The following is a 24,035-nucleotide window of genomic DNA, read 5'->3' on the forward strand; positions in this document are numbered from 1 at the left end:
AGAAGCAGACGGATGTGAAGATGAAGGACGGCTTAGGCCCTGGGCGTCAGGCTAGTAGTAGTGAGAAAGACTAGTTTTGTATACCTGGAGGCGTCAGAGAAGACTCCCATTCTGTTAAACATCTTACCCTAAATGTTCACCATGACTTGCAGATGGGCGTGTCAGAAAGTACCATGCACAAGGATTTGGAATGAGATGGACCCGGGCTCAAGTTTTATCCTTTTCTCAATCAAGCATGTGAACTTAGGAAAGTTGCTTCGCCCTTTCTGATCTTGGTTAATGCACTTTTAAAGTGAGCCGCCTTGATGTGAGCTTTAAATGACCTAACATGTGGAGTGCTGCTCCCAGGAGTGCGGGAAGTGTTAGGACTGACAGCTGGTGGACGGAATGAGTCTTACTAAGTTCTCAGCCACATCCACCTTTGTGCAAAAAAGCACTAATAGGCAAGCACATGGTATTTTAAGACTCTGTTGCCTCCCCCCACGCCCCCACTTCCTAACAATCAAGAAAGACAAGTAATGACCCCGAGTTATTTTGTCTGTTAGTTGCTGAGCTGTGTCACTTGGCCTGCAACACAGAGGCCAAGCTTAGCGTGAACTATAGTGCTTGCAGGATTCCCTATCAGTAGGGTTGAATTTACCAGGTGATTTTTTTCATATTAAAATATTTTTATTCTCTGAGAATTTGCTATCATGTATTTTGATCACATTCTCTTCCCAAGCCCTCTCAACCCCCCCCCCCTTCCTAACCAACCTACCGCCCGAAAACCAGTCCTCCATTATAGTGCGGGAATCTTTTCTCCAATAACTTCTGTGGCTGGTCACTTAGATTCTGCGTATTCTATATAAGGTCAGGGAGTCTTTCATTCTAAAGTAAGTGTGTGTGTGTGTGGTTTTGTGTGCATGTATACATATGAATTTGGAGGTCAGAAGACAACCTCGGTGTCATTCATTCTTCTGGAACCCTCCACACTGTTCTTTTGAGTCAGGGTCTCTCATTGACCAGGCATTGGCTTGGTTAGCTGACCAGTAAGCCCCAAGGAACTTCCCCATCTCCACCTTCCCAGCACTTACAAGCACATGCTACCTATCTGGCATTTTGACATGGGTTCTGGGCATTGAACTGTGGTCCTAACTCAACAAGTACTTTATCAATTCAAGTCTTTTCTTGATCCCTAATCCAAGCCGCTTTATGAGTGAGCAGCTTTGTTGTCTTTCTTAAGAACATCAGTGAAGCTTGCGTCATCATTGCCACCATCACTCATATTTCTGCCTGCATAGTCATTTTTGGTTCCAGTGTTGGGTCTATGATTTGAATTCCAGGTGAAAGGTAACAGCTTAGATTAGGTGGCTCTTACTCCTGGCTACCCAACCGTGAGCTCTTTTGAAATCTTTTACTCCATCCAGTGGGATACAAGCTGCTAGACTTGTGTCCATGTCTTGTGTGTACATTTTAAAGTATCATCAAAGATCATGAATGTCAAGCAAAAGAGAAATTCACAGAGATCCGTCTGCCTCCCTAGTGCCAGGGTTAAAGGCTTGCACCACCACTGCCCGTTCCGGTGTTTTGATAAGGTCATCAGTCTTCATTTTCTCAGTTGACCTTTGTCCTAGTTAGCTTTCTATCACTGTGATAAATACCATGACCAAAAGCAACACGGGGAAGAAATGGTTGGTTTATTTATTTATGGTTTTTCAAGATAGGGTTTACCTATGTAGCTTTGGAGCCTATCCTGGAACTCGCTCTGTAGTCTAGGCTGGCCTTGAACTCACAGAGATCTGCCTGCCTCTGCCTCCCAATGGTTGGAATTAAAGGTGTGAGCCACCACTGTCCGGCTAGAAATGATTTATTTTATCTTACATTTCTACGTCCGAGTTCACAACCGAGAGAAGTTGGGGTAGGAACTCAAGCAGGAACCTGGAGGCAGAGCGTTGCTTACTGGCTCACTTCTGATGGCATGCTCAACTTGCTTTCTGGACCCAGGCCCACCTGCCTAGGCATCAGCACCACCCACACTGGGCTGGGCCCTCACACATCAACCATTAGTCAAGGAACTCCCACAGAGTAGCCTGTAAGCATATCTGATGGAGGAATTTTCTCAACTGAGGTTTCTTCTTTCCAGATAACTTGTGTTGAGTTGACAAAAGCTAACCAGCTCAACTTTCCTCTCAAGACAGGCAGAGAAAGTTAAGTATTGTAGTGTTACTTTCTAACCGGAAAGCTACTGCAATCCAGTAAATGTCTGGATTGACCTTCACGGGCTGGGGTCAGACCTGGGGCACGTACTCAGCTCAGAACTAGGGTCAGTCACCTCCATTCATAGAGACCAAGAGGTAGTGACTCCCTGGAGGAAGGTCACAGCGCTCTCTCCAGAAGGAAATGGGCATTGGGTTGGCCAAAGTGCTGTTGGATCTAGGAAACCTTTCTGAAATCCAGGCGACTGGTGCTGTCCATGGCCACAGAATGGGCTCGGTGCTGTGATTTAGTTCTTATTCAGTAATTACATTCTTGTTGCTAAGTGTAGCCCCCGTGGCTGCAGAGCCCCCACTAGCAGAAGAGTTTGAGTTGTGAGTGGAAGACATGTTTTGTCCTTTTCCAAATATTGATCTGTACATGACGGCCTCCTCATTAGTCATGGAGAAAGCCCACGCCTTTAAGAACAAATCTGATGCCAAGACAATCTGATGCTTTCTTGTTCCTTTGCTTGCGGTCCAAACTGATTTCTGAGAAGAAGGGTTACCCATTGTGCATGCGGCCACCCTCTCTTCTTCCATGTGTCTCTTCTGATGTTTGCTGTTGTCATTCTGAGTAGTTCAGTCAGTGAGTACTGAAATGGTGCTCTTTGTCGTTAGTTTCTCTATAGCTAGCCATTATTCTTTTGTTTGTGTCAGGGCCTTAAGTATTTAATCATAAATAAATCTGCTACTGTCAATTTTCTTTTGGATAAACAGCAGTCTTCTCGGAAAGACTGTGAAAAACTGTCTTGCATTGGGCCAACATAATGGGCTCTGAGGGCCAACAGAGGAAATGAATTTTCATATCCTATCTGTTCTCCTAGGGGCAGGGGAAGAAAAACCAACTTTTATTATTCACTAAGATTTTAAATTAATGCAAACCAGCTTCCTTTCTCGGAGGAAGACAATAGTTAAATTAGTTTTGCTGCAGAAGGTTAATATGAGAAATTAGGTTTGGTCGTCTGGTTTCCAGAGCTGAAGAAGTCTGACAGAGGGCTGAAGGACATTGGACAACTGAGTCCTCCACAGGGAGCCGTGCTGGGAAAACTCAAAAGCAGCGTTCAGACTGAGGGCAGGAAGGGGGCCTGCTCTAGAACCTTAACATCTAAGAGGACAGAAAGCTGGGAGTTGGCATTGCCTGCAAAGAGACCTAAGTAGAAGACCGTTCACTGGGACCGCTTGCTGGCCCTGGCTGTTTAGAGCACATTATTAGTAATTCGTAACCAACAGAAATGTGCTGCTCACCATTTCCAGGGATTTAAAATCCAAACTTAGGTTACCACGTGACTCTTGTTTCTCTGAGAACCGGCCTTCTAGAAGCTTCGTCACATGGTGAGCGGCAAGTGAAGCCAGTGCGGGCAGAGCCCTCATGCCTGACCCACCCACAGGGCTCTCTCTCTGAATACTACCCGACCCCACTTAGGTTCCAGCGTGCAGACTGGGAGGATTAGGGAGAGGGAGGCGCACAAACATTCAAACTGACAAAAATTGGTAAAGAAAAATGTTCACCAGAACTGTATCAGAACACGAATCCCTAGGAACTGTCAATCTGTGCTCCTGGTTTGGAAAGCTAGCTAGAAAATGTCCTTCTTTCAGTGAAAAGTTTAGGGTTGCTTATTTGGGAAAAAAAAAACAGTGTATAAATTACATATGGAATTAATGGAATTAAATTTTTTTTCTAGTGGTCATACCATTGAAAACAAAAACAAAGTTGACTTGGATGTTTATTTGACCCAGTATATCAAAAACATTATCATTTTAAAATGTTATAAATATTTTAAAATACCAAGATAGTTTACTTTTCCATTTAAAAATCTAGTGTGCATTTTAACTTAGAGCATATCTCAGTTAAAATTTGATGCAGTTTTGTAGTTGTTGATGATGATGTTTTGTTTTGTTTTATGTTTTGTTTATTTAGTATGGGGATGCGTGCACATTTGCACAAGTGTGCACATGCACAGCTCAGAGGACAACTTGTAGGAGTTGGTTCTCCCCGTCTACCTTGTAGATTCCAGAGACTGAACTCTGCCTATTAGGTTCAGTGGCTGATTCCTTTATCCCTCTGTCTCACTTGCCCCAGGGAGGAGATAACAGGAAACCATTGGAAACAACCAGACAGTCAGCTGTGCAGGAGTGGCAGGTTGTGGTTTTAAAAATCAGGTTGTGTTTATGTTGTTTTCCTCTTTTGTTTTTGAAGATGTTTGTATCGAATGAAACCTGTCCTGTAAAGGGAAAGGATTTGGGGTGGGGAACTGTTTCATCTGTATTAAAAAAATAAAAAGAAAAAAGGAAAATTCACAGAGGAGATAATGGCAGTCTTCCCACACGTGAAAGGGTGTCGTGTGAGAAAGGAATGAGGCCCACTGGTCTGCATCCCTGAGCTACCCTGTCATTACAGTGGGTGTGAGGTTAATAAAGCCGGGCGAACGCAGTATATGAAGGGCTTCCTAACACCCAGCGCCTCCCCAGGCTAGACTGGCCTTAAGGTGTGGTTAAGTTTCTAATGGTGGAGATGTTAGCATATCGTAAACTAGGCTCCTATTTCTCAACAATTTTACTTTTACAGCCTGGTTTTGAATCCAACAGTTTTCAGCAGACTTAAAAAGACTCAAAACAATGCTAGGCCATTTATCACCCCTGAGAACAAACCGTGCTCCTTCATGTAACCTGGCCACTCTGTCCTGTACTGTTTGCTTGTCCTATAGCACTGCTTCCTGTGGGGAAGCACTTTGCGCTTGAAGCAAAGTCTCTCTTCTACTTAAAGGATTCACACGCGGGTATGCCAATAAAAGCACACCGCCTCTTTCTGCTGCTCGTGGAGTTTGAACATTGTTCCAGTTTAACCTGTGCTACCCCATACAGAGTTCCATCTGTTGGTAAGCCCGCAGTCCAATCTGACAAACACTGTCAAGGCCACAGCAGCAGTGGTCTGTGGCAGACAACAGAAGCCCGCCTTCTCTGGAGAAGCAGAGGGGGTTTAGAAAGTCCGTGGAGGGCTGGGCTGAGGGGTGTGACCTGGGCCTGCTGTGCTCCTTGTGACCTTCGGCTGCTTCACGACAACAAACAGTAGGGAAGGAGCTGGGGCCAGCAGGCAGGACAGAGGGTTTTCCAGGAATGTACACGCTGCTGAATTTGATTCACCAGCACCGGAAACTCCCAAGAACAACAGAAAGCTAAATCCAGTGGTTGGCAGCTGCTGCCGCGGCTGCTACCATCTCTAGCTATAGAACCTCACCACCCACGCCACCTTGATCTCTACCATTGTTCTCAGCTTCAGAAAACTCCAGAATCAAAACACAACTGAGTCCAGATCTACAGAACCCGGTCACCCTCTGCAGAGCAGAATGATGCTTGTGATTCTGTTCTGCCTGGCTGCGTTCCAGAGCCTCTCCGGAACACCTCTGAGCAGTAGAGTCTCCAGCCTGCCCTAAACTCGAACTCTAGCCACAGAAAAGGGGGCATTTCCTTACACCCTTGCACTGTAAGGAAGAGGACATGGAGCGAATCACACCACAGTGTCCTGGAGGCAGCATGTCTTCTGCTGTTTCAACAGCTTGGAAAAATGGTGGTACCTCAGCCTCATATGGCTGACTGATGTGTGCTTTCTAAGAAGACATAAAAAGTGATCGAATAGCCCAGAAGAAACTGAACACGTGGGCACCTGCCTTGCTTTCTGGCCAGAGAGCATGGTGGGTCTAGAAGCACGGCCAGCCAGTAAGTGCATCCTCACATCTCTCCCACACAGCAAGCTTGGATCAGTGAGCCATGGTGGACTGTCTTTGCTCTGGCATCCAGCTTAGTCCTCACAAAGCAGCTCCCTGTCAAGAGACTGGTGAGTCAGTGAAGCCGCCTAGCCAGAGAGAGGCATGGCTAATCTCTTTCAGAGATTTTAAAGGCCCAAACATCCTGGCATGTTCTCCTCCAAATGGAATTTTCTGTGTCCTGGGCATTCACCTAGTCATTGATTCACTATGCACACAGTCCCTCCATGTACTAGGTGTGTAGAAATGCAGGGTGCCTTCCCTTAGAGAGATGACGTTCTTTTTTAAAAAAACCTTTTAAAAATTTATTTTAGCCCAACAATCTAAATATGATATATAAATTAGAAACTACTTTGGAAGCATTTTCAATAAACTTCCTCAGTCTCAAACAAGAAGAAGTCTACAATGCTATATCATGAATTCTTGATGTAATGAAAGTTACAATGGAATGGAGAAGGCATTTCTATTTAAGCATAAAGTTTTAATTTTGTTTTTTTAATTTTTTTTTTATTGAGCTATATATTTTTCTCTGCTCCCCTCGCTTCCACCCCCCTCCCCTTCAGCCCTCTCCCGTGTTCCCCATGCTCCCAATTTACTCAGGAGATCTTGTCTTTTTCCATTTCCCATGTAGATTAGACCCATGTATGTCTTTCTTAGAGTCCTCTTTGTTGTCTAGGTTCTCTGGGATTGTGAATTGTAGGCTGGTTTTTCTTTATGTCTAAAAGCCACTTATGAGTGAGTGAGTACATATTATATTTGTCTTTCTGGGTCTGGGTTACCTCACTCAATATGATGTTTTCTAGCTCCATCCATTTGCCTGCAAATTTCATGATGTCATTATATTTTTTTTCCACGGTGTAGTACTCCATTGTGTAAATGTACCATGTCTTCATCCATTCTTTGGTTGAGAGGCATTTAGGCTGTTTCCAGATTCTGGCTATGACAAACACTGCTGTTATGAACATAGTTGAGCACACGTCCTTGTGGCACAATTGAGCATCCTTTGGATATATACCCAAAAGTGGTATTACTGGGTCTTGAGGAAGGCTGTCTCCTAATTTTCTGAGAAATCACCACACTGACATCCAAAGGGGCTGTACCAGCTTGCACTCCCACCAGCAATGCAGAAGTGTTCCCTTTTCCCCATAACCGCTCCAGCATAAGTTGTCATCAGTGTTTTTGAAAATTTTTAACTTTTTTTCCTTTTCTCAAGACAGGGTTTCTCTGTAACTTTGAAGCCTGTCCTGGAACTCACTCTTGTAGACCAGGCTGGCCCTGAACTCACAGAGATCCGCCTGCCTCTGCCTCCTGAGTGCTGGGATTAAAGGCTAGCACCACCACCGCTTCAGATCTGGCGTTCTGTGACATGCTGGTAAACTAACGCATGACCAGAGCTCATTCATTGTCGCGAAGCACAGCGACTCTGTGATGAGGAGTGACTGTGTCGTGGGGAAGGCAGTGGAGGGAGTCGTCAGTTCATCCACTGCTGCCCCAGCCTGCTCTTTAGAGAATACTGCTCTCTTGATGGCTGTCAGCCCGGACTTCAAATGCTTGGTCTGAAGGTGGGCACAAATCCTGATTGACACTCGTGTCAAGGTGATTGGTCAGAACAAGCCAGATGAGAGATCACAGGTGCCAATGGGTTAGGTGTGCTCCCTGTAGTCCCTCAGTGATGAGTGTGGCAAGGTGTGTGCTGGGCTAGAGGGCAGAGCTGAGATTAAGCTGCCTACAGAGATACCTCTGTGTCGCGTTGTCCCGTCTATTCAGTGCATCTGCCTCATCTATGCAACTGTGTCTGCCTTCTGCCAGTAGCAATACCTCTGTGCCGCGTTGCCCCGTCTGTGCAGTGCGTCTGCCTCCCGCCAGTAGCGATACCTCTGTGCCGCAGTGATGTTTCTCTGTGACATCAAGCTCTCCGCACCACGAGGCCCCAGCAGGCCTAGTATGACTGCCTGGCTGTGAGTACCACCTAAATGAAGAGAACAGTCCAGAATGCCACTGAATAAATGGTGGGAAGGCTTGGAAATAGAGATCTGACCCTTTGTCAGGCTTTCTGTTGACAACTACCCCCATACACACAAAGCAGCCAGCCCCTTCACAGAGCGTCTCTGAGTAGGATTTTCCGTGACTGGTGGGTTCACATACACTTTTACTCGGAACCTTTCAAGAATTTCAGATCTGAGTCATGATTAGCTTTCACTCAGCCTTTCTCTGGTGAAGCTGCCTCTTCTCATTAGTCAGCAGGGCAGTATGAAGAAGATGCCTGCTAGGCAGTCTGGCCTGAGTCACGTGCCAGTCCTTGCCTGACCAAGGCAATTGTGAGCAGCTTAGGCCGGCAAAACCCTTACTTATTTCCCTCACATTACATTGAGACAGGAAGTTTGTTCATCTCTCTCCCTGTGTCCACACACCAACAGACCTTCAGAATTGCAATGTAGACTTTGGTCATTCTCTTACTTTCAATAAATTTTCTCTTATTCTCAATTTTGCTTACCTCTGTGAGTTCTACCCACTTCCCGAGAAGTTCTTTAACTGAATATTTTAAATAGACAATAAAGATAAATTATGTTCCAGGGATAAGGAAACATACTTTTTAAAAATTAAAGAGTTATGAAAACAAACGAATGAGCAGATTAAAATGAGCAACGACAGACTGAATCCAAACAGTCTGGAAGAAATTGAAGCGCGAAGGAACTCACGTGGCAAAGTTAGGGTGGAAAGGCCAATGCGGGTTCACAAGCGCTACCGTCTTAAGGTTTTTAAAACAGAATCTTCAAGGGGCTAGAAAGTAATATGTTGGAATGTTCCCAGTTTATAAAATTAAAAAGCCAGGAGAATATCCATGTCATATTTTGTCTCTTTCGGTTACATGCCATGTTCGGGCTGTCTCTGTATTGCTGTGTAAAGATGGCTAAGACCTTGAGTGTGGGTGGAAAGACGATCACAGTAAATGAAAACAAGAATAGTCAGGAATGCTGGTCAAGCATTTATGTCAAGTAAAGACCTGAAAAATTCGCCAAGGAGACCAAACTGTTAGCTGAAGGCCGCGTCATTAGCACTCTCAGTCCTTCAAGGGCCTTAGAACCCTTACCGTGTCTGTGTTCTCTGCACCAGCCTCTACCATCTCTGCATATCACCAGCATCCCCAGAGGCACCTCCTCACACCTGTCGCTGCCTGGTCTGCATGCCAGAGAGCTCTGAGCACCTGCAGTGCGACATCACTGCCACCTTGGCTGTCCCGGCTGGTTTTATGTCAACTTGACACAAGCTAAACTCATTAGGGAAAAGAGACTCTCAACTGAGAAAATATCTCTGTAAGATTGCCCGTAGGCAAGTCTGTAGTGCATTTTCTTAATTAATTAGTGATTAATGTGGGAAGGTCCAGCCTGTGGGTAGTGCCATTCCTAGGCAGGTGATCCTGGAGTGTATAATTAAGCAGACCAAGCAAGCCATGGGAAGGAAGCAAGCCAGTGCGCAGCACCCCCCATCCACGACCTCTGTTAGTTCTTGCCTTGAGTTACTGCCTTGACTTCTCTGGTTGGTGGATTACAAGCTATAAAATGAAATAAACATTCTGTTACCCAAGTTGCTTTTGGTTATGGTGTTTGTCAGAGGATTAGGACCATCATCTGATGCAGAGATTGGGAGTGGGGCGTTGGTATAATAAAATGGCCATGTTTTGGTGAGGACTGTGGAAAGATTTTCTAAGTTTGAGCTGGGGACGCCTTTGAGTGTTCAGAGCTTAATAAGCTTTTGTAGAAGCATAAAAAAATAATACTGAGGGTACTAGAGACCTGGCTGTGAAATTTCAGAGGAAAGCTAGGGAGTCACTTAAAGACTATTGGAACCGTGTGATGTGTGTTAGGAACCTCTGGTGTCTAGATAGCTGGGGCTTAGGAGTCAGCTGTGATTCATAAGAGACAAGGACCACTGAATTGAAACCTTTGCTTTATGGGAACGGTCGATACTGGTTAGCTGGAGCTGAGACATTAGCAGTGATTGAGAAGAGACCAGTGTCATCTAGAATTGTAAATCTGGCACTATTTTCTCAAGGTCAGAACACAGAAGCTGTGGACCAGAGGGGGCCAAACTTGATCGTGTGTAAGGGTCTCCCAACTGGTTCTGCTTTTGAAAGCATGAAAGGGGCACGGAGGGCAGCTAAGCGTGGTGCACAGTGAGGCCACTGGCGAAGGCACAGCCTCAGTTGCAGCTGAAGTTCCAGGATTGAAGCAGTCATGGAGAGACGTCGAGGCTTGGCATCATGCCATAAGGTTAGAATACCTTCATACCTTCAAAAGCCTAGGGGAGGCTATTGGTGAAAGTACAGCCTCGTTGCAGTGGAGACCCCAACATTTTGGAGATAGCGGTACCATGGGACAACCACCGGAGATGACAGCTTTGGGATGGAGCTAGCCTGAGCCCGGGAGACAAGCTGTGTTGTGTGTACTGTGGAAGGCAGACTGGAGAAATGGAGGTGTACCAGCCTGTTGGTAGCACAGAGAATCCCGAGTGAGTCCCAGACCTCAAACACTGAGTTATTTACTCTATTGAAGATTGTAGCTCCCCGGCTTCTTCACTCTTAAAATAAGAAGGTATTTAGCATTTTATTTGTTTGCTTGCTTGACTGGTTGGTTTTTTGAGACAGAGTTTCTCTATATAACAGTCCTAGCTGTCCTGGAACTCACTTTGTAGACCAGGCTGGCCTCAAACTCACAGAGATCCCCCTGTCTCTGCCTCCCAAATGCTGGGATTAAAGGTGTGTGCCACCATGCCTGATTTAACTTATTTTTTATTGTACTGGACCCCACAGTTAAGAGACTGAAATTTTAGAGATTTTGGAATTTTGGGGAGACTTTGGAGTTTCAGAGATATTTTAAAGAAAGTATAGGTATTTTGGAAACATTGATATTTTAGAGATGCTTGAACTTTGAAAGGGACTGAGTGTTTTAAGAAACTCAACTAAAGTATTGAATTTGTTTTGTCTTTTAAGGCAGGGCCTCACTGTGTAGCTCTGACTGTCCTGGAACTCATTATGCAGACCAGGCTGGCCTCAAACTCACAGAGATCCGCCTGCCTCTGCTTTTCAAGTACTGGTATTAAAGCCGTATGGCATCACACCTGGCTAAAGTATTACAAATTTAAAGATGGGGGACTTTTAAAGTTATACTATGTTTATATTGTGACGTTATATGCCATCTTGGGGTTGAACAAAAAAGAAAAGTTTATTGTTTAGTAGTGTTCTATTGGTGTGTCGAGTTGACACAAGCTAGAGGCATCTGGGTAGAGGCACTCTCAGTTGAGAAAACCCCTCAAGATTTGCCTGTAGGCAAGTCTGTAGTGCATTTTCTTAATCAGTGATTAATGTGGGAAGGTCCAGCCTATTGTGGGCAGTGTCATCCCTGGGCAGTTGGCCCTGTGGTATATAAGAAAAGCAGGCTGAGCAAGCCATGGTAAGCAAGCCAATAAGTAGCTCTCCTTCATGGCCCCTGCATCAGCTCTTGCCTACATTTCTTCCCTGACTTCCCTGGATGATAGACTGCATCCTGTAAGAAGAAATAAACTGGGGGCTGGAGCGATAGATGGCTTAGAAGTTAAGAGCACTGGCTGCTCTTTCAGAGGTCCTGAGTTCAGTTCCAGCAACTACATTATGACTCACAAGCATCTGGAATAAGATCTGCTGCCGTCTTCTGGCCTGCAGGCATACATGCATACATAATCTTTAGAGAGGGAGAGAGAGATTGATTCTAGGGCCAGGTGATGGTGGTGCACGCTTTAATCCCAGCACTCAGGAGGCAGAGGCAGGTGGATCTCTGTGAGTTTGAGGCCGGCCTGGTCTACAGAGGGAATTCCAGAACAGGCTTCAAAACTACAGAGAAACACTGTTTAAAAAAAAAAAGGGGGGGTGTAAATAAATAAATAAAGAGCTGCTGCTTTTGCTCACAGTGTTCTGTCACAGCTATAGAAACCCTGATAACACCGCAGTCTTCAGGATAACAAGCAGCTTCTTATCTCAGAATAACTCATCTAGAGATAACTCTAAGGCATCGTTTTTGCCTGAGCAGCATCGTCTGAAACGTAAAGTGAGTTACATGTGGAATTTTGCATTTTCTGCTAACTACATTAAAGAGATTCCTGGGGCTGGGGAAATGGCTCAGTCAGTAAGGTATTTGCTATGCAATGTTTCCAGCACCCATGAGGTAAGCCAGGTGAGCACAGCAGGGCAAGCCTGTAACCCCAACTCAGGGCACAAACAGGAGGATTCCAGGGCTTGCTGGTTATCAAGTCTTGCCAAATCACTGAGGTCCAGGTTAAGTGAGAGATTCTGTCTCAGAACATAAGGTAGAGAGCAACAGAGGAAGGCATTCAATGTTTTCTCTGGGCCGTACATGCACACACATGTGTATCTAGCATACACATACACACAGTTCAGCATATAGTCAGTATAAGAAATTGTCAGTGAGCTGTTTTGTATGCGTTAATTTTACTGTCTTCCATAAGCACTGTGGGCTCATGCTACCCCTACACAGCTCACGTTGGACTGTCCCCATTTCAGTTGCTTAGTAGCCATATGTGGCCAATGTGGCAACCAAGCAACACCGCTTCAGCCAGCTGTCCCTTGATAGGACTTTGCTTAAACCTGAAGCCTCACTCAATTCTTTTCGTGCTTCTCCACCCCTTGTTGGGACTTGGAGAGAACTTCGTTAGTCTTTTGCATGCAAGTATGATCCTTGTAGTGGAAGGAACTCTCAAATGCTCAGAAGAAAATGTGTCTCTTGTTTTGAAGCTCTGACTTATTATTTATTTGTTTTAGTGCTAAAGCAACAGTAAATTCTAGTGACACCAAGCCTCTGATGTGGGGCTGTCTCAGCCAGAAGTACTTGCTGTACAAGTATGGGGCCCAAGTTCATATTCCCAGCACCCATTACAGCATGAACCTGTAATCCCAGTACTGGGAAGACAGAGACAGGAGATCTGGGGTCTCCAGTCTAGCCTTTCAGTGAGCTCCCGGCTCAGTAAGAGACCCTGTCTTTAAGCGTATGGTGTAGGGACTGGACTCAGGTGTTAAGGTTGCTTACTGTTTTTGCAGAGGAGCTGGGTTTGGTTTCCAGCACCCGCTTGGTAGCTCACAAATGCAGTCACCATTCATATAAGTGGTGTTCATATATACATGCAAGCAAAACATTTATGCACAAAAATAAATCTTTAAGAAGTGTGGGGTGAGCATGTCTTAGGGTTTCTATTGCTGTGGAGAAACACCATGACCACAGTGACACTTTTTTAATTGCGTTTTCTTTTTTATTAAGAGTTTTCATTTATTTGACATTCCAACCAGTTTCCCCTCCCCCTATTTCCATTCCTTCCCTTCACCTCCCATCTACCCACCCACCCCCATCCACTTCTCTTCCATTCAGGAAGGGGTAGGCCTCCTATGGGAGCCAACAAAGCATGGCCTATCAAGTTGAGGCAGGACCAAGCTCCTCCCCCTGCATCAAGGCTGGTGAGACATCCCAGCATGGGTATGGGCTCCAAAAAGCCAAGCTCATGTGCCAGGGACAGATCCTAATCCCACTGCTAGGAGCTCCACAAACAGTTCAAGCCATACAACTGTCAGCCATGTGCAGAGAGCCGAGGTTGATCCCATGCAGGCTCCCTAGCTGTCTGTGAGCATCCACTAGCTCAGGTCAGCTGCCTCTGTGGGTTCCCCATCATGACCTTGATCACCTTGGCTCCTACAGTCCCTCCTCCCTCTCTTCAGCTGGACTCCTAGAGTTAGGCCCAGTGCTTGGGTGTGGATCTCTACATCTGCTTCCATCAGTTACTGGATGAAGGCTCTCTAATGACAGAGTAGTCCCCAATCTGATTACAGGAGAGGGCCACTTCAGGCACCCTCTCCACTATTGCTAGGAGTCTTAGCTAGGGTCATCCTTGTGGATTCCTAGGAGTTTCCCTGGCAGCAAGTTTCTTCCTAACCCCCAAACGGCCCCCTCTGTCTGGATATCTCTTTCATTGCTCTCCCCCTCTGGAGTTGGGAGCAGCACAGCAACTCTTACAAGGAAAACATTCAGTTGGGGATCAGCTTACAGTCTCAGAGGTTCAGTCCATTATCACCATTGCGGGGAGCACCGTGGTGTGCAGGCAGACGTGGTGCTGGAGCTGAGAGCCCTACATTTTGCAGGCAACAGGAAGTCAACTGACTGTCACACAGAGGGAAGCTTGGGCAAGAGAGACCCCCAAAGTCCATCCCCACAGTGACACACCTCCTCTAACAAGGCCACACCTCCTAATAGTGCCACTCCTTTTGGGAGCCATTTTCTTTCAGACCACCACAGAGCAAATGAGGAAGATAGCTGATGTCAACCTTTGGCCTCCATACAGCCCTGCACACGCATGTGTGCGCACACACACACCTTTTCACATATCAGAGTAGCCCTTTGCCTTCTGTCACAGGTGAAAGACCTTTGATGCCTGTGTAGCTGCTGTAAGGTAAATGGGGGAGGCTAGTGGACCTGCAGGTCAGTTCTACAGCAGGCGGTTTTGCCAAAGCAGAGAAGCTGAATCGTCATTTACAAAGAAGGAACACCAGAGGGTCTGAGCAAGAGAAAGGTCAAGGACAGGTGGGGCACAGGTGGATTTGGATTTCTTCTTCATTAGACATAGGTCTAGAATGAATTCTGCTTTAGCGAGCCCGGATGCCAGGAGGACGCGCGTCCGTGGGCCTCCAGGCATGTAGCTTGCCTTCCCAGATGACGCCACCTGAACCTCTAGCCCTCCTGCCCTCCACCTTGTCAGAATCTTTCCAGGAAAAGATAGTTTAAAAAGCACCTCTTGACCAAATGCTATTAAAGATTGCTCTTTTATTTTTAAAAAAGGATTTTAAAAAAATGGTGTATTTTGAACCAAACATGCGTGATGCCCTGCAAGCTGGTGATTTTTTAAATACCCACTGGATCTTTAGATATGAATTGTTCTTTACCACAGCAAAGTACTATTGGCTGAATTACTATTTATTATAGCTCACATTTCCTATTAAAGTATGAGGGTCCTCATGGCGATGCTTTTCTTTCTGGGAGAATCCTGTGATTGTGTAAGGCTTGTGCATGTGCATGTGTATGTGTGTGCATGCATGTGCCTCTGATGTTGCTTTCCTTGAGGCAACCAAGATTCCATTATGGGGACCCAATACCAGTGACCTCATATAATCTAACCACTTCCCAAAGGTTCTGCCTCTACATGCTATAATCAAATGTCTCCACCTTCTTAATACTAACAGTGGGGATTAAATTTCAACGGATCAACCTCTCAGGGACACTCTGATCATATCCAGATCCTAGGAAGACCCTTTGGACGTATGAATGGGTAATGTAATCACAGCTGAGGGGTGTGTTGGGATTCAGATTGATCCCAAGCAGTTCCTCAGAACCAGGCCCCTGAGCAGCTCGACAAAGGTCATGATGCTGGCTTGCTGGACACCTGGGGTCCCCCTTAATGCTCCTGAACAGACATTCAGGCCGTCCTTGGGGGCAAATTCCAGACTGGGCTGAGGTGGACCCTGTCACCTTCCAGTTCTCAGTCCCTTTCCCATCTCCTTCTGCTTCAGCACAGCGTCTCAGCCTCCAGGCCCGCTAATGGATCCGCTGACCAAGGGGTCCTGTGGGAGTCAGCTGGCACAGACCCTCCTCTGGAAAGCGAAGTCATCTCTCTCCTTCGGCATCCAGCCTCTTCAGACGTGGCCAACAAAAGACCCCGAACTAGAGTCCCAGGTCAACCTGTAAGTAAGTAAAAGGAGTGTCTTGCTATGAGATCTTGTTCATCATCTCGTCTCATGGGGGCAGGGGTGAGGGGCCTGAGAGACCGTTTTGCTTCTGAGATATCCTACATATTTGACAATATTCGTTGGGCATCTATGCCAGCCAAGCCTTGTGTTAGGCATAATGAGCAGCATGGCCCAGTTCCTGCCTTAGGGGACTTAACAGCTCGTAGGCAGATAGTCACTTACCTGTGTTGTTGCAAAGAGTTCTAATAGCTAGGAAATGTGCCATGATTCTTGAGTCAATAACCATTTAGGAAATATTTCTGTATATGTCTGCAGCATCCTGTTACATAAGCAAAGATATCTTCTTTACTCTTCAATATCAAGTTGCATATGGAATGAATATATATATATATATATATATATATATATCAATCAAAAGAAATCCTCATGTGTAAAATAACTAACACACTTAACACATTAGTGGACTCTTAACGTGCCTGGTTGCTCTATGCGTTCCTGTATGCTCCTGAGCCTCAGGCCTCAGGCCTCAGGCCTTTGTCACAGGCTGTGATATTGTTGGATGAAAATTGAATGAAGGTGTTAGAGGGAAAAGGAGCTTAGCACTTCACAAGAATCAATGACATTGAGGTACAGTGATGCAATGACATTGAGGTACAGTGATACAATGACATTGAGGTACAGTGATGCGATTGGCTTCAAGACAGAGGAAATGCTTGATCCGTCCAACACATAGTTATCAGATTTGCTGTAGCCGGTGATTTGGGGAAGTCAAGAAAAGGTGGAAGGGTATGGATTCAGATCACCCAGGAAGCCTATGAAACAACTTCCGGGGACTCTGTGGATCTGGAGAGAACTAAAGGGGTCTGGAGGAGAAGCAGCAGAAAGTGTTGGTGGGGAAGCGAGTGCTGGAGATGGTGAGGGAGGAGCTGGGCGGGTACCAAGGCTGAACATTGGGAAGTGACACAGGAAAGGCTCACATCCAGGAAGGTGTGTTACAGCCGTGGTGACAGGTGATAAGTTAGCCACCGTCAGCCTGGTGTAGGGCAGTCACCCCTGGAGAAGCTCCAGAAGTCTCCACTGTCCCTCCAAAGTTTTGATGTCTAGAATTGGTCACAAACTCCAGATGATTCTCATCTGTGGTCAACTTTGAGGACAGTTGTAACCACCATGAATGAAATATGCACAGATCAGTCCCATGTGTGCCCAGCTGAGGGATCTGAACACACTGTTAAATAGTTGGAGCCCTTGATGGCTTTGAGGAAATACGAAAGGCAAATGCAGGGGGAAGTCCTGCTTGACAGTCCCTATTGCATCCAGAGGGAAGCGGAGTGAGCCGCCACTGCCACTCAAAGCCAGCCCCACACGTAAGCTGCCTCTTAGGTGATGGAGATTCATTGTCACCTTGATTGAAATGGAACTTTAAAGATATACTTCAACATTCAATTCACCCAGGGCTACAGCTGCCTACAGTGGCCAAAGGGATAGGGGTTAGTAGGTAACCCGAGACCTGCAGAAACAGCCCAGGTGAGTTAGTTAGCAAGCAGAGCCTGAGAGGCATCTTTCGTAGACTACAAGTTTCACAGTACCACTAGTAAAGTATGAAGGGTCGGGGCAAAGCTGCTGGAGAGTCAGAAAACCAACTGAGGTAGCCATCCACACCGGGGTCCTCTGCGGCCCTTAAGGGGCGGGGCCTAGCCAGGGAAGAGGACAGGGAGTGTTTGCAGCCACTGGGTGGCCCACATTGCTAGTGGGGTGGCCGGTTTCCCTCTGGGAAGGATCACTTTAAGCACCTGGGCCCTGGGGGAGCTACGGAATGACAGCTCCTGGGTTGGGCGCATTCACTGGCAGTCCTCCATTGCCACATAGGCATGGGTGGATCAGGACTGCACTAGGGACAGACTGGACTCCAAAGTGATTCTACTTGGAGTCCTTTGGAAAGCAGGCTAGAAACATGTTTCTTCACGAACTACCACCGTGCTGTGGGTTGCTCATTCATAGACTCATTCATTCAGCAGCTCTCAGTCATCTGTGTACAGACACTTGCACAAACATTTGCCTAAATTCGTTCTCTTATTTAGTCATAAAAAAAATCGCCACAAACCAGACAGCTACCTATTGTTAACTGTACTTTACGCTCAAGGACGTAGGGGGCTAGGGTGGCCAAGAGACCTGTGCAATCGTGACTGACTGGGGATTTGATCCTGTGTGTGGTCTAGTCAGTGCCCACCAGTTAACCTTGGTGCCTCAGGGGAAGTGCTTGTGGGACATCAGTAGCCCCAGAACATGTTGGTAATACCAAGTTGTAGACAGAGACTGCTTTTTCATCTCCCAGCCAGTCAGACCCAAATAATCACTCAGAAACTATATTAATTACAACACTGCTTGGCCTATTAGCTCAGGCTTCTTATTAACTAACTCTTACATCTTAAATTAACCTATTTCTATTCATCTTTGTATGGGCACGAGACTGTGGCTTGCTGGTAAGGGTCCAGTGGCATCTGTCTCCTTTGGCAGCTACATGACGTCTCCCTGACTCCAACTACTCTCTCTCTATTTTATGCCTGGCTTTACTCTGCTAAGCCATTGGCCAAAACAGCTTTATTCATCAGCCAATAAAAGCAACCCTTATACATTCTACATCACCAAATACTGTTCATGGCAGAGCCCACAGAGTTAACCAGGATGGTGCTGGATGCTTGCTAATGTTCTCATCCTGCAGAAGCCTCTGGTAACCGAAAGTTTTCTGAGCATGTGTTTGTTGTGATTGGGTTCACGCTGGGTGTTGGTAACTTGGGCATGAGCATCTGGAATTTGGGGACTTTTCGGGTAAGTGTGGTGAGACCTTTCCTAAGGCAAGCATCGTAAGACACCCTGGGTGATAGAATACCCTGAGCAGTCTGGTTTGGATGGCAGTAGAGTGGTGAATTGTGGTCCTGGACAAGTTGACAGAAACCAAACCACCAAGGGATCTGGGTGGGGCAGAAACTGTTCAGATTTGCTTCCAGGAAGATAATGACTTCAGGGCAGCTAGGTTTAGGTAGGATGGGTCTAGTGGCAGTGTAGGTGTTCTGAGGGGTACAGGAATGATGGGCGTGAGCTCCAGATGTTTTGGAAGAATGTTAGGATGAACCTGAATATGCGTGGGGAGGCAAGGAGGTGAGCTTCAGGGTTCTGACTCTGACATCAGGATAGTTTTGGATCTTGTCACTAGTAAGGGAGCCCTAAGACGTGACAGCACAAAGTCTGTCTAAACTGAGAACCAAGCTAAGAGCATAAGGCAGACGCTGTCGGGGCTGAAGAGGCTTTCCCCTGCATATGTAGGCACAGGCCTCCTTAGGAGAGACTCGAGGAGTGTGCAATGGACTTGAAGAGCTGTAGGACCCCCTTTCTCTTCTCTGTCTTCAGTATATTTATAAATGGGCCGAGGCGTGTGTGGGCTCCAGGAGGCAAGGTCAGCATGGGCAAGGCACAGATGGGAGCAGCAATTCTCCTGGTGAACTTAGTTGTCAGGAGGTGATAGTAAGTGTAGAAAGTCGGGGTGGGGATGCGCTGTGAGATGCTGAGTTCTGGGGGCATTGTGAGGCTGCGTGAGCCTTGAGGCAAGCAACTGTTTGAGGTGTGTGTGCGGGAGCAAGTCCCAGCCCACGTGTGTTTAACGAGGAAGTGAAAGTAAAAGATGGACTAAAGGGGTCTGTCGGCTGTCAGTCACAGACTCCCAGCTCGGATCGGCGAGGGTTGGGAGGGAGGGCAGAAAGCTGATGACAGGCTGGTGACAGCTGTGGGCCTGGCTTCTGGCATGGCGAGGTCCAAGGTTGCCAGTGCTGTTGTCAGGATGGTTTTTCTCATCTCTCCACCCGCTGCCTTTTGCCCTCCATCCCCAGCTCCACCTCATTTACCTGCAGGTTTCACCTGTTTCGTGCCTTGTGGTCCCAGGCAGCCCAGACTGTCCTTCGAGCTTTGTGAAGACTCTGGGGAGGGCTCCAGCTCTCCAGCCTGGGTCACAGGCTCTTTCTGGCCTCCCAGGGAGTGTCCCTTATTGAGGACCAATGCGATAGTCCTTACCTTGGTGAGCAGAGCAGCCTCGGAGAAGAAAAGGAGCGGCCAGGAGGCAAGAGGACTCGATGCAGCTGGGTGACTGGTGAAAGCCAGTGGTTGAAGAGAGTGGTCTGGCTCACCACAAAGATGACCAGGGAGGTTTTGTCAAAACCGTAGATCATGGAATCTTTTACTGAGCATTCCTCGTGGTAGCCAGAAATCTGGGTGGAGGTGATAAATGCAGCAGAAGCCCTGGCGGTGAGAGTCGGTTGGCTGTGCTGATCAAGAAGCCGTGACACAGCTCTGAGAGCAGGGCACGCTGGGGATGCAGGAGGCACAGCTCTGAGAGCAGGGCACGCTGGGGGTGCAGGAGACACAGCTCTGAGAGCAGGGCGCGCTGGGGATGCAGGAGGCACAGCTTTCTGGGGTGTTCTTTGCTTTTCAAATCTATGTATGACTAGGGGCTGGGAATTTAGCTCAGTGATAGAGCACTCGTCCTGGGTTCAGTCCTCAGCTTCGGAGAAAAGAAAAAAGAAAATAACGAATCTATGGCTAATTAGACCAGGAGGTAAAATTTCTTTGCTGGGGTATCATAGCTCAATCTATAGGGGAAAGCTAGGGAGATGTCAGAAGGATGGCCATTCTGGACCATGTTCCCTAAAAGGATGGCAGTCAGGAGGGAAGGAGTTTCAGTTTGGACTCCCTTCCACCATCTTCCGGTTCTTGTTTGTCAAGTAGTCTTCCCCCTGCAATAACGGTGTGCGTTTGAAAAGTCTGTAGCTCAGACTCAATTCTCTGCCAGACTTAATGATGGTTTATTTTTAATCTTTTGAAGAAAATTGCCATGTATTTGAAAGTTTGTCACCAAGACATACTGCTAAGCACTATTTTATGTAGACATAAAAAAAATAGCTTTCAAAGGCTCTGAAAGACCACACGTGCTCCTGGTAAAAACCCAGTGGTGGGGGTAACTTTTTTGTTTACAATTAGGGACGTTCTATTCCCTTTCTTTTAATGTTTTATGAGAAAGGGGGATGTAGGAGATGGCCCTAATCCTGAGTGGCTCGCCAGAGAGTGGCAGTCCTGCTGACAGAGTCCGTGGAGTCTGACTGTGCGATGGTGCATTTGCGGCTGCTTGGACATCCTCTGAACTGCATCCAGTAGTTGTGGGGCACGTCAGACAGGGGTTTTAATGTGGTGAGTTTATTAGATTTAAACCCTCCCCACTTCAGGAAGAGCCTGGATAGCTCCCATGACCCCTCAGTGGCCCCATTCTTTTGGATATGCTGCTGCTTGCGGGGGCTTAGACTTTATTTCACCTCCTGATTCCATTTGAAAAACCCACCTGAGTCTTCTAGAGGCAGGTATGGAGGTGCGTCTGTCTGTCTCCTGGGAGCTTGACAGTCATGAGACAACAGTTCCGCTGGCCACCACCACAACCATCTGTCCCTCTGCACAGGCCTCTCACTGACAGGGTTGTTCAAGAGTCTGGACTTGAGGGAAAGCAGAGGAGCCTGGTCAACTCTAGAACTCAGCCTGTTTTGCCAGCAAAACACTGACAATAAGGAAGTTTTTGTTTTATATCCATCTGCCTGACTCCTGTCACTCCTTCTGACTGCAGCCAGGAGCAGAGGGAGGCTGTTTTGGAGCCTGCTTTCTCCTGTCTCTTATTCATTTGTTCCTCCCTGTCTCCATCGAGTCCCTGGCACATAGAAGTACCCACTACTGTTTGTGAGGTGACAGTTAAGGGGACAGTCGGGAGACTTCGTCACAGTGCAGGTCTGCGCTAAGGCTAAGCAGGGAACAACAGACACTGTAGGTGCTGCAGGGTCCACAGGTAGATGCCACTGGGTCGTCACTAGTAGTAAAGTGCCAGAGCCATCTAAGTGGAGCATGCTGGGTAAAGTAGGACACGTTCCTTCAGTGTAAGGACACAGGCGCCCTACTAGATTAGGAAAACCTCCGAGGTATACTATGCAGAAATGGCAGCAAGGGCATGAATAGGGCTGTGTGCACTTCTGACTTGCTTTCCGTGGGCGACTCGTTCTAGGACACTTGGCCTCCTGCAAATGTAGTTCCTTGCATTGTATAGACAGTTTGCTCGTAACTCACGCATCTCCTGTTCAGCACATCATCCTGACACCACTCGTACACCTATGTAACGCTGCGTAAATATGCACTGTGCTGTGCTGCTTAGGGAATGAGAAGAGGAGAGGGGCTGCACGCGTGCAGTGCCAGAGCTGAGAGAATGGAGGGAGGGCTGTAGATATTCTCAGTCCGTGTGAACCTGTAAGTGCAGGAACCTGGTTGTAGTACGCTGCTCTGTGTGTTACGAGAAGGAAAGAGTGGGCTGGGAGATGACTTAGCAGGTAGAACACTTGCCCTACAAGTGTAGTTCAGATGCAGGTGGTTTGTCTAAAATCCCTGTACTCAGGAAGTGGAGACAGGCCATCACTGGTGCAAACTTGGTAAGCTAGCCAAATCCATGAGCTCTGGGTTCAATTGAGAGACCTTGCTTCAATATATAACATGGAGAGTGATTAAAGAAGATACCTGATGTATCTTTGACCTCCACAGGTGCGCCCACATGTATGCATGCACTCACACATGTGTGAACATGTACACACACCACACATGCACACACATGCAGAGTTAGAGGTAGGATTGACAGAATTGCTCAGTGAGTAAAATGTTTGCTATGCTAGCCTAGCAGCACATGGATTCCATCCTCACGACCCATGTAAAGATGGAAAGTTTCTTCTCGCCTCCACATGCTGTCCCCCCAACACATGCTGATAATAAATTCAAAGGAAGCAGAAGAAGGTGGATCTGTACTTCTCTTTGAGATTGTGTGCATCAGAATGTCTGGTAGAAAGGCGAGAAGCTGCCTTTGTTGCTGTGGGCAGGACAAGGAGGGACAGGAGAAGGGGAATGGCTCCACTTGCGTCCTTGTGTTGCTGAGTTTTGAAGCAGGTGCACACACTGTCCCTGGAGAAGGAAATCCAGATACACAGCTATATCACACGGTTTTGAAAAGTTGATGCTGTGGAGGGGAATGCGGTGCCTGGTGACTCTAGCTAGATACTGGCAGGAAAGGCGAGACCCTAAATGGCAGGACAGAAGGTGGCAGTCTGGTCCGTGAGATCCGAGAGAGTCTGATTTGGGTGTGATGTTTGGGGGACGGCTAGGGTATGTATGGAACTGTGTTCAGTGTGGAAAGTTACAATTTGCAGATGGGAAGATCTGAGATGGGATTTGCTGTGAGGAGTTCTGTTAACATGGAGATCATGTTTGCAGGCTCAGGAGCAGTGAAGTGTCCAGGGAGGGAGGTGACCTGAGTTGGAGGGGGAAGGTGATCACTGACATTGACATGGGGCTAAGGGTGTTGTTAAATGAAGCACGTGAAGAGGACTCATTTGTTGCTGCTTCGTGTGACCTAAAAACAGGCAAGAAGATGGCCTCGCTCTCTGTGGGGACAGCCTGGCCCCTTTCTGAATGCCCAGCACTCCGAAGTATTTCTGCAGCCCCTGTAGGAATAACCGCCAAAAGCTACCGTTTCTCCCTAAGGAGGTTACCCACGGCTAAGAATGGTATTCCTTTGACTGGAAGATGTCGTTCTTTCCCGTTTTATACTCCGTAAGGACCAGAAACTCATTTGGGGTGCACAACTCAAATTACAGAACCAGAACACCATAAGGACGCAGTGTCAATGCTGATTGCATACTAGTGTGCTTTTTAAACATCAGTGGCCCGGCCCAAATCCACCATACCACACTCACTTCTGTAAGCCCTGCTTTGACCTTAGAAAGTGGCCAGCTTTTTCTTGTTGTCCCTTGGAGTAATGCATGTTCTTAATTCTAATGCTTCGTCTCCTCTACTTCTGCGTGTCCAGTTTTTCCGTTCACTCTGAAAAACAGCCTCCCTTCTCTCAAACACACTGTGCCATGAGTTTCAGAGTTTCATTGTCTTAGGAGAGTCTCTGAGACGCCAACTTCGAGAGCAAGCATTCAGGAGACATTTTAGGCTCATAGCTAGATCTGTAAAAGCACCAAGGAGGAGTTAGCTGCTTCCCCACAGTGTGGTCTGTGTGTGCCTGGAGGGAAACTAAGCACCCATCAGCCAGAGTAGACCTAATCCAGGCCACACGCAAAATACAACACAGAAAAAAAAGTAGCCTGGGCCATCTCTCTCCTCGGTTCCCTCAAGGCAAGTGTCGTGTCAGTTCAGCAA

General features: G+C 47.0%; 1 protein-coding gene across 4 annotated transcripts in view; it reads left to right on the forward strand.

Annotated features, from left to right (window-relative positions):
• The window catches only part of Garnl3 (GTPase activating Rap/RanGAP domain like 3), a 149,995-nt gene that overhangs the window by 4,830 nt on the left and 121,130 nt on the right, over positions 1 to 24,035 (forward strand). For 3 of the 4 annotated variants that reach the window (XM_085681345.2, XM_085681346.2, XM_048432154.3), the window contains exon 2: positions 15,594 to 15,764. In XM_085681345.2, coding sequence (XP_085537471.2) covers positions 15,622 to 15,764 — 143 coding nt within the window. In that variant the 5' untranslated portion in view covers positions 15,594 to 15,621. Of the gene's footprint in view, positions 1 to 15,593; positions 15,765 to 24,035 lie in introns of those variants that run through there. The other variant, XM_085681348.2, reaches the window with a different exon arrangement.

This window comes from Myodes glareolus, chromosome 21, assembly GCF_982192425.1.
Source record: "Myodes glareolus chromosome 21, mMyoGla1.1, whole genome shotgun sequence".
Classification (NCBI taxonomy): Eukaryota; Metazoa; Chordata; class Mammalia; order Rodentia; family Cricetidae; genus Myodes; species Myodes glareolus.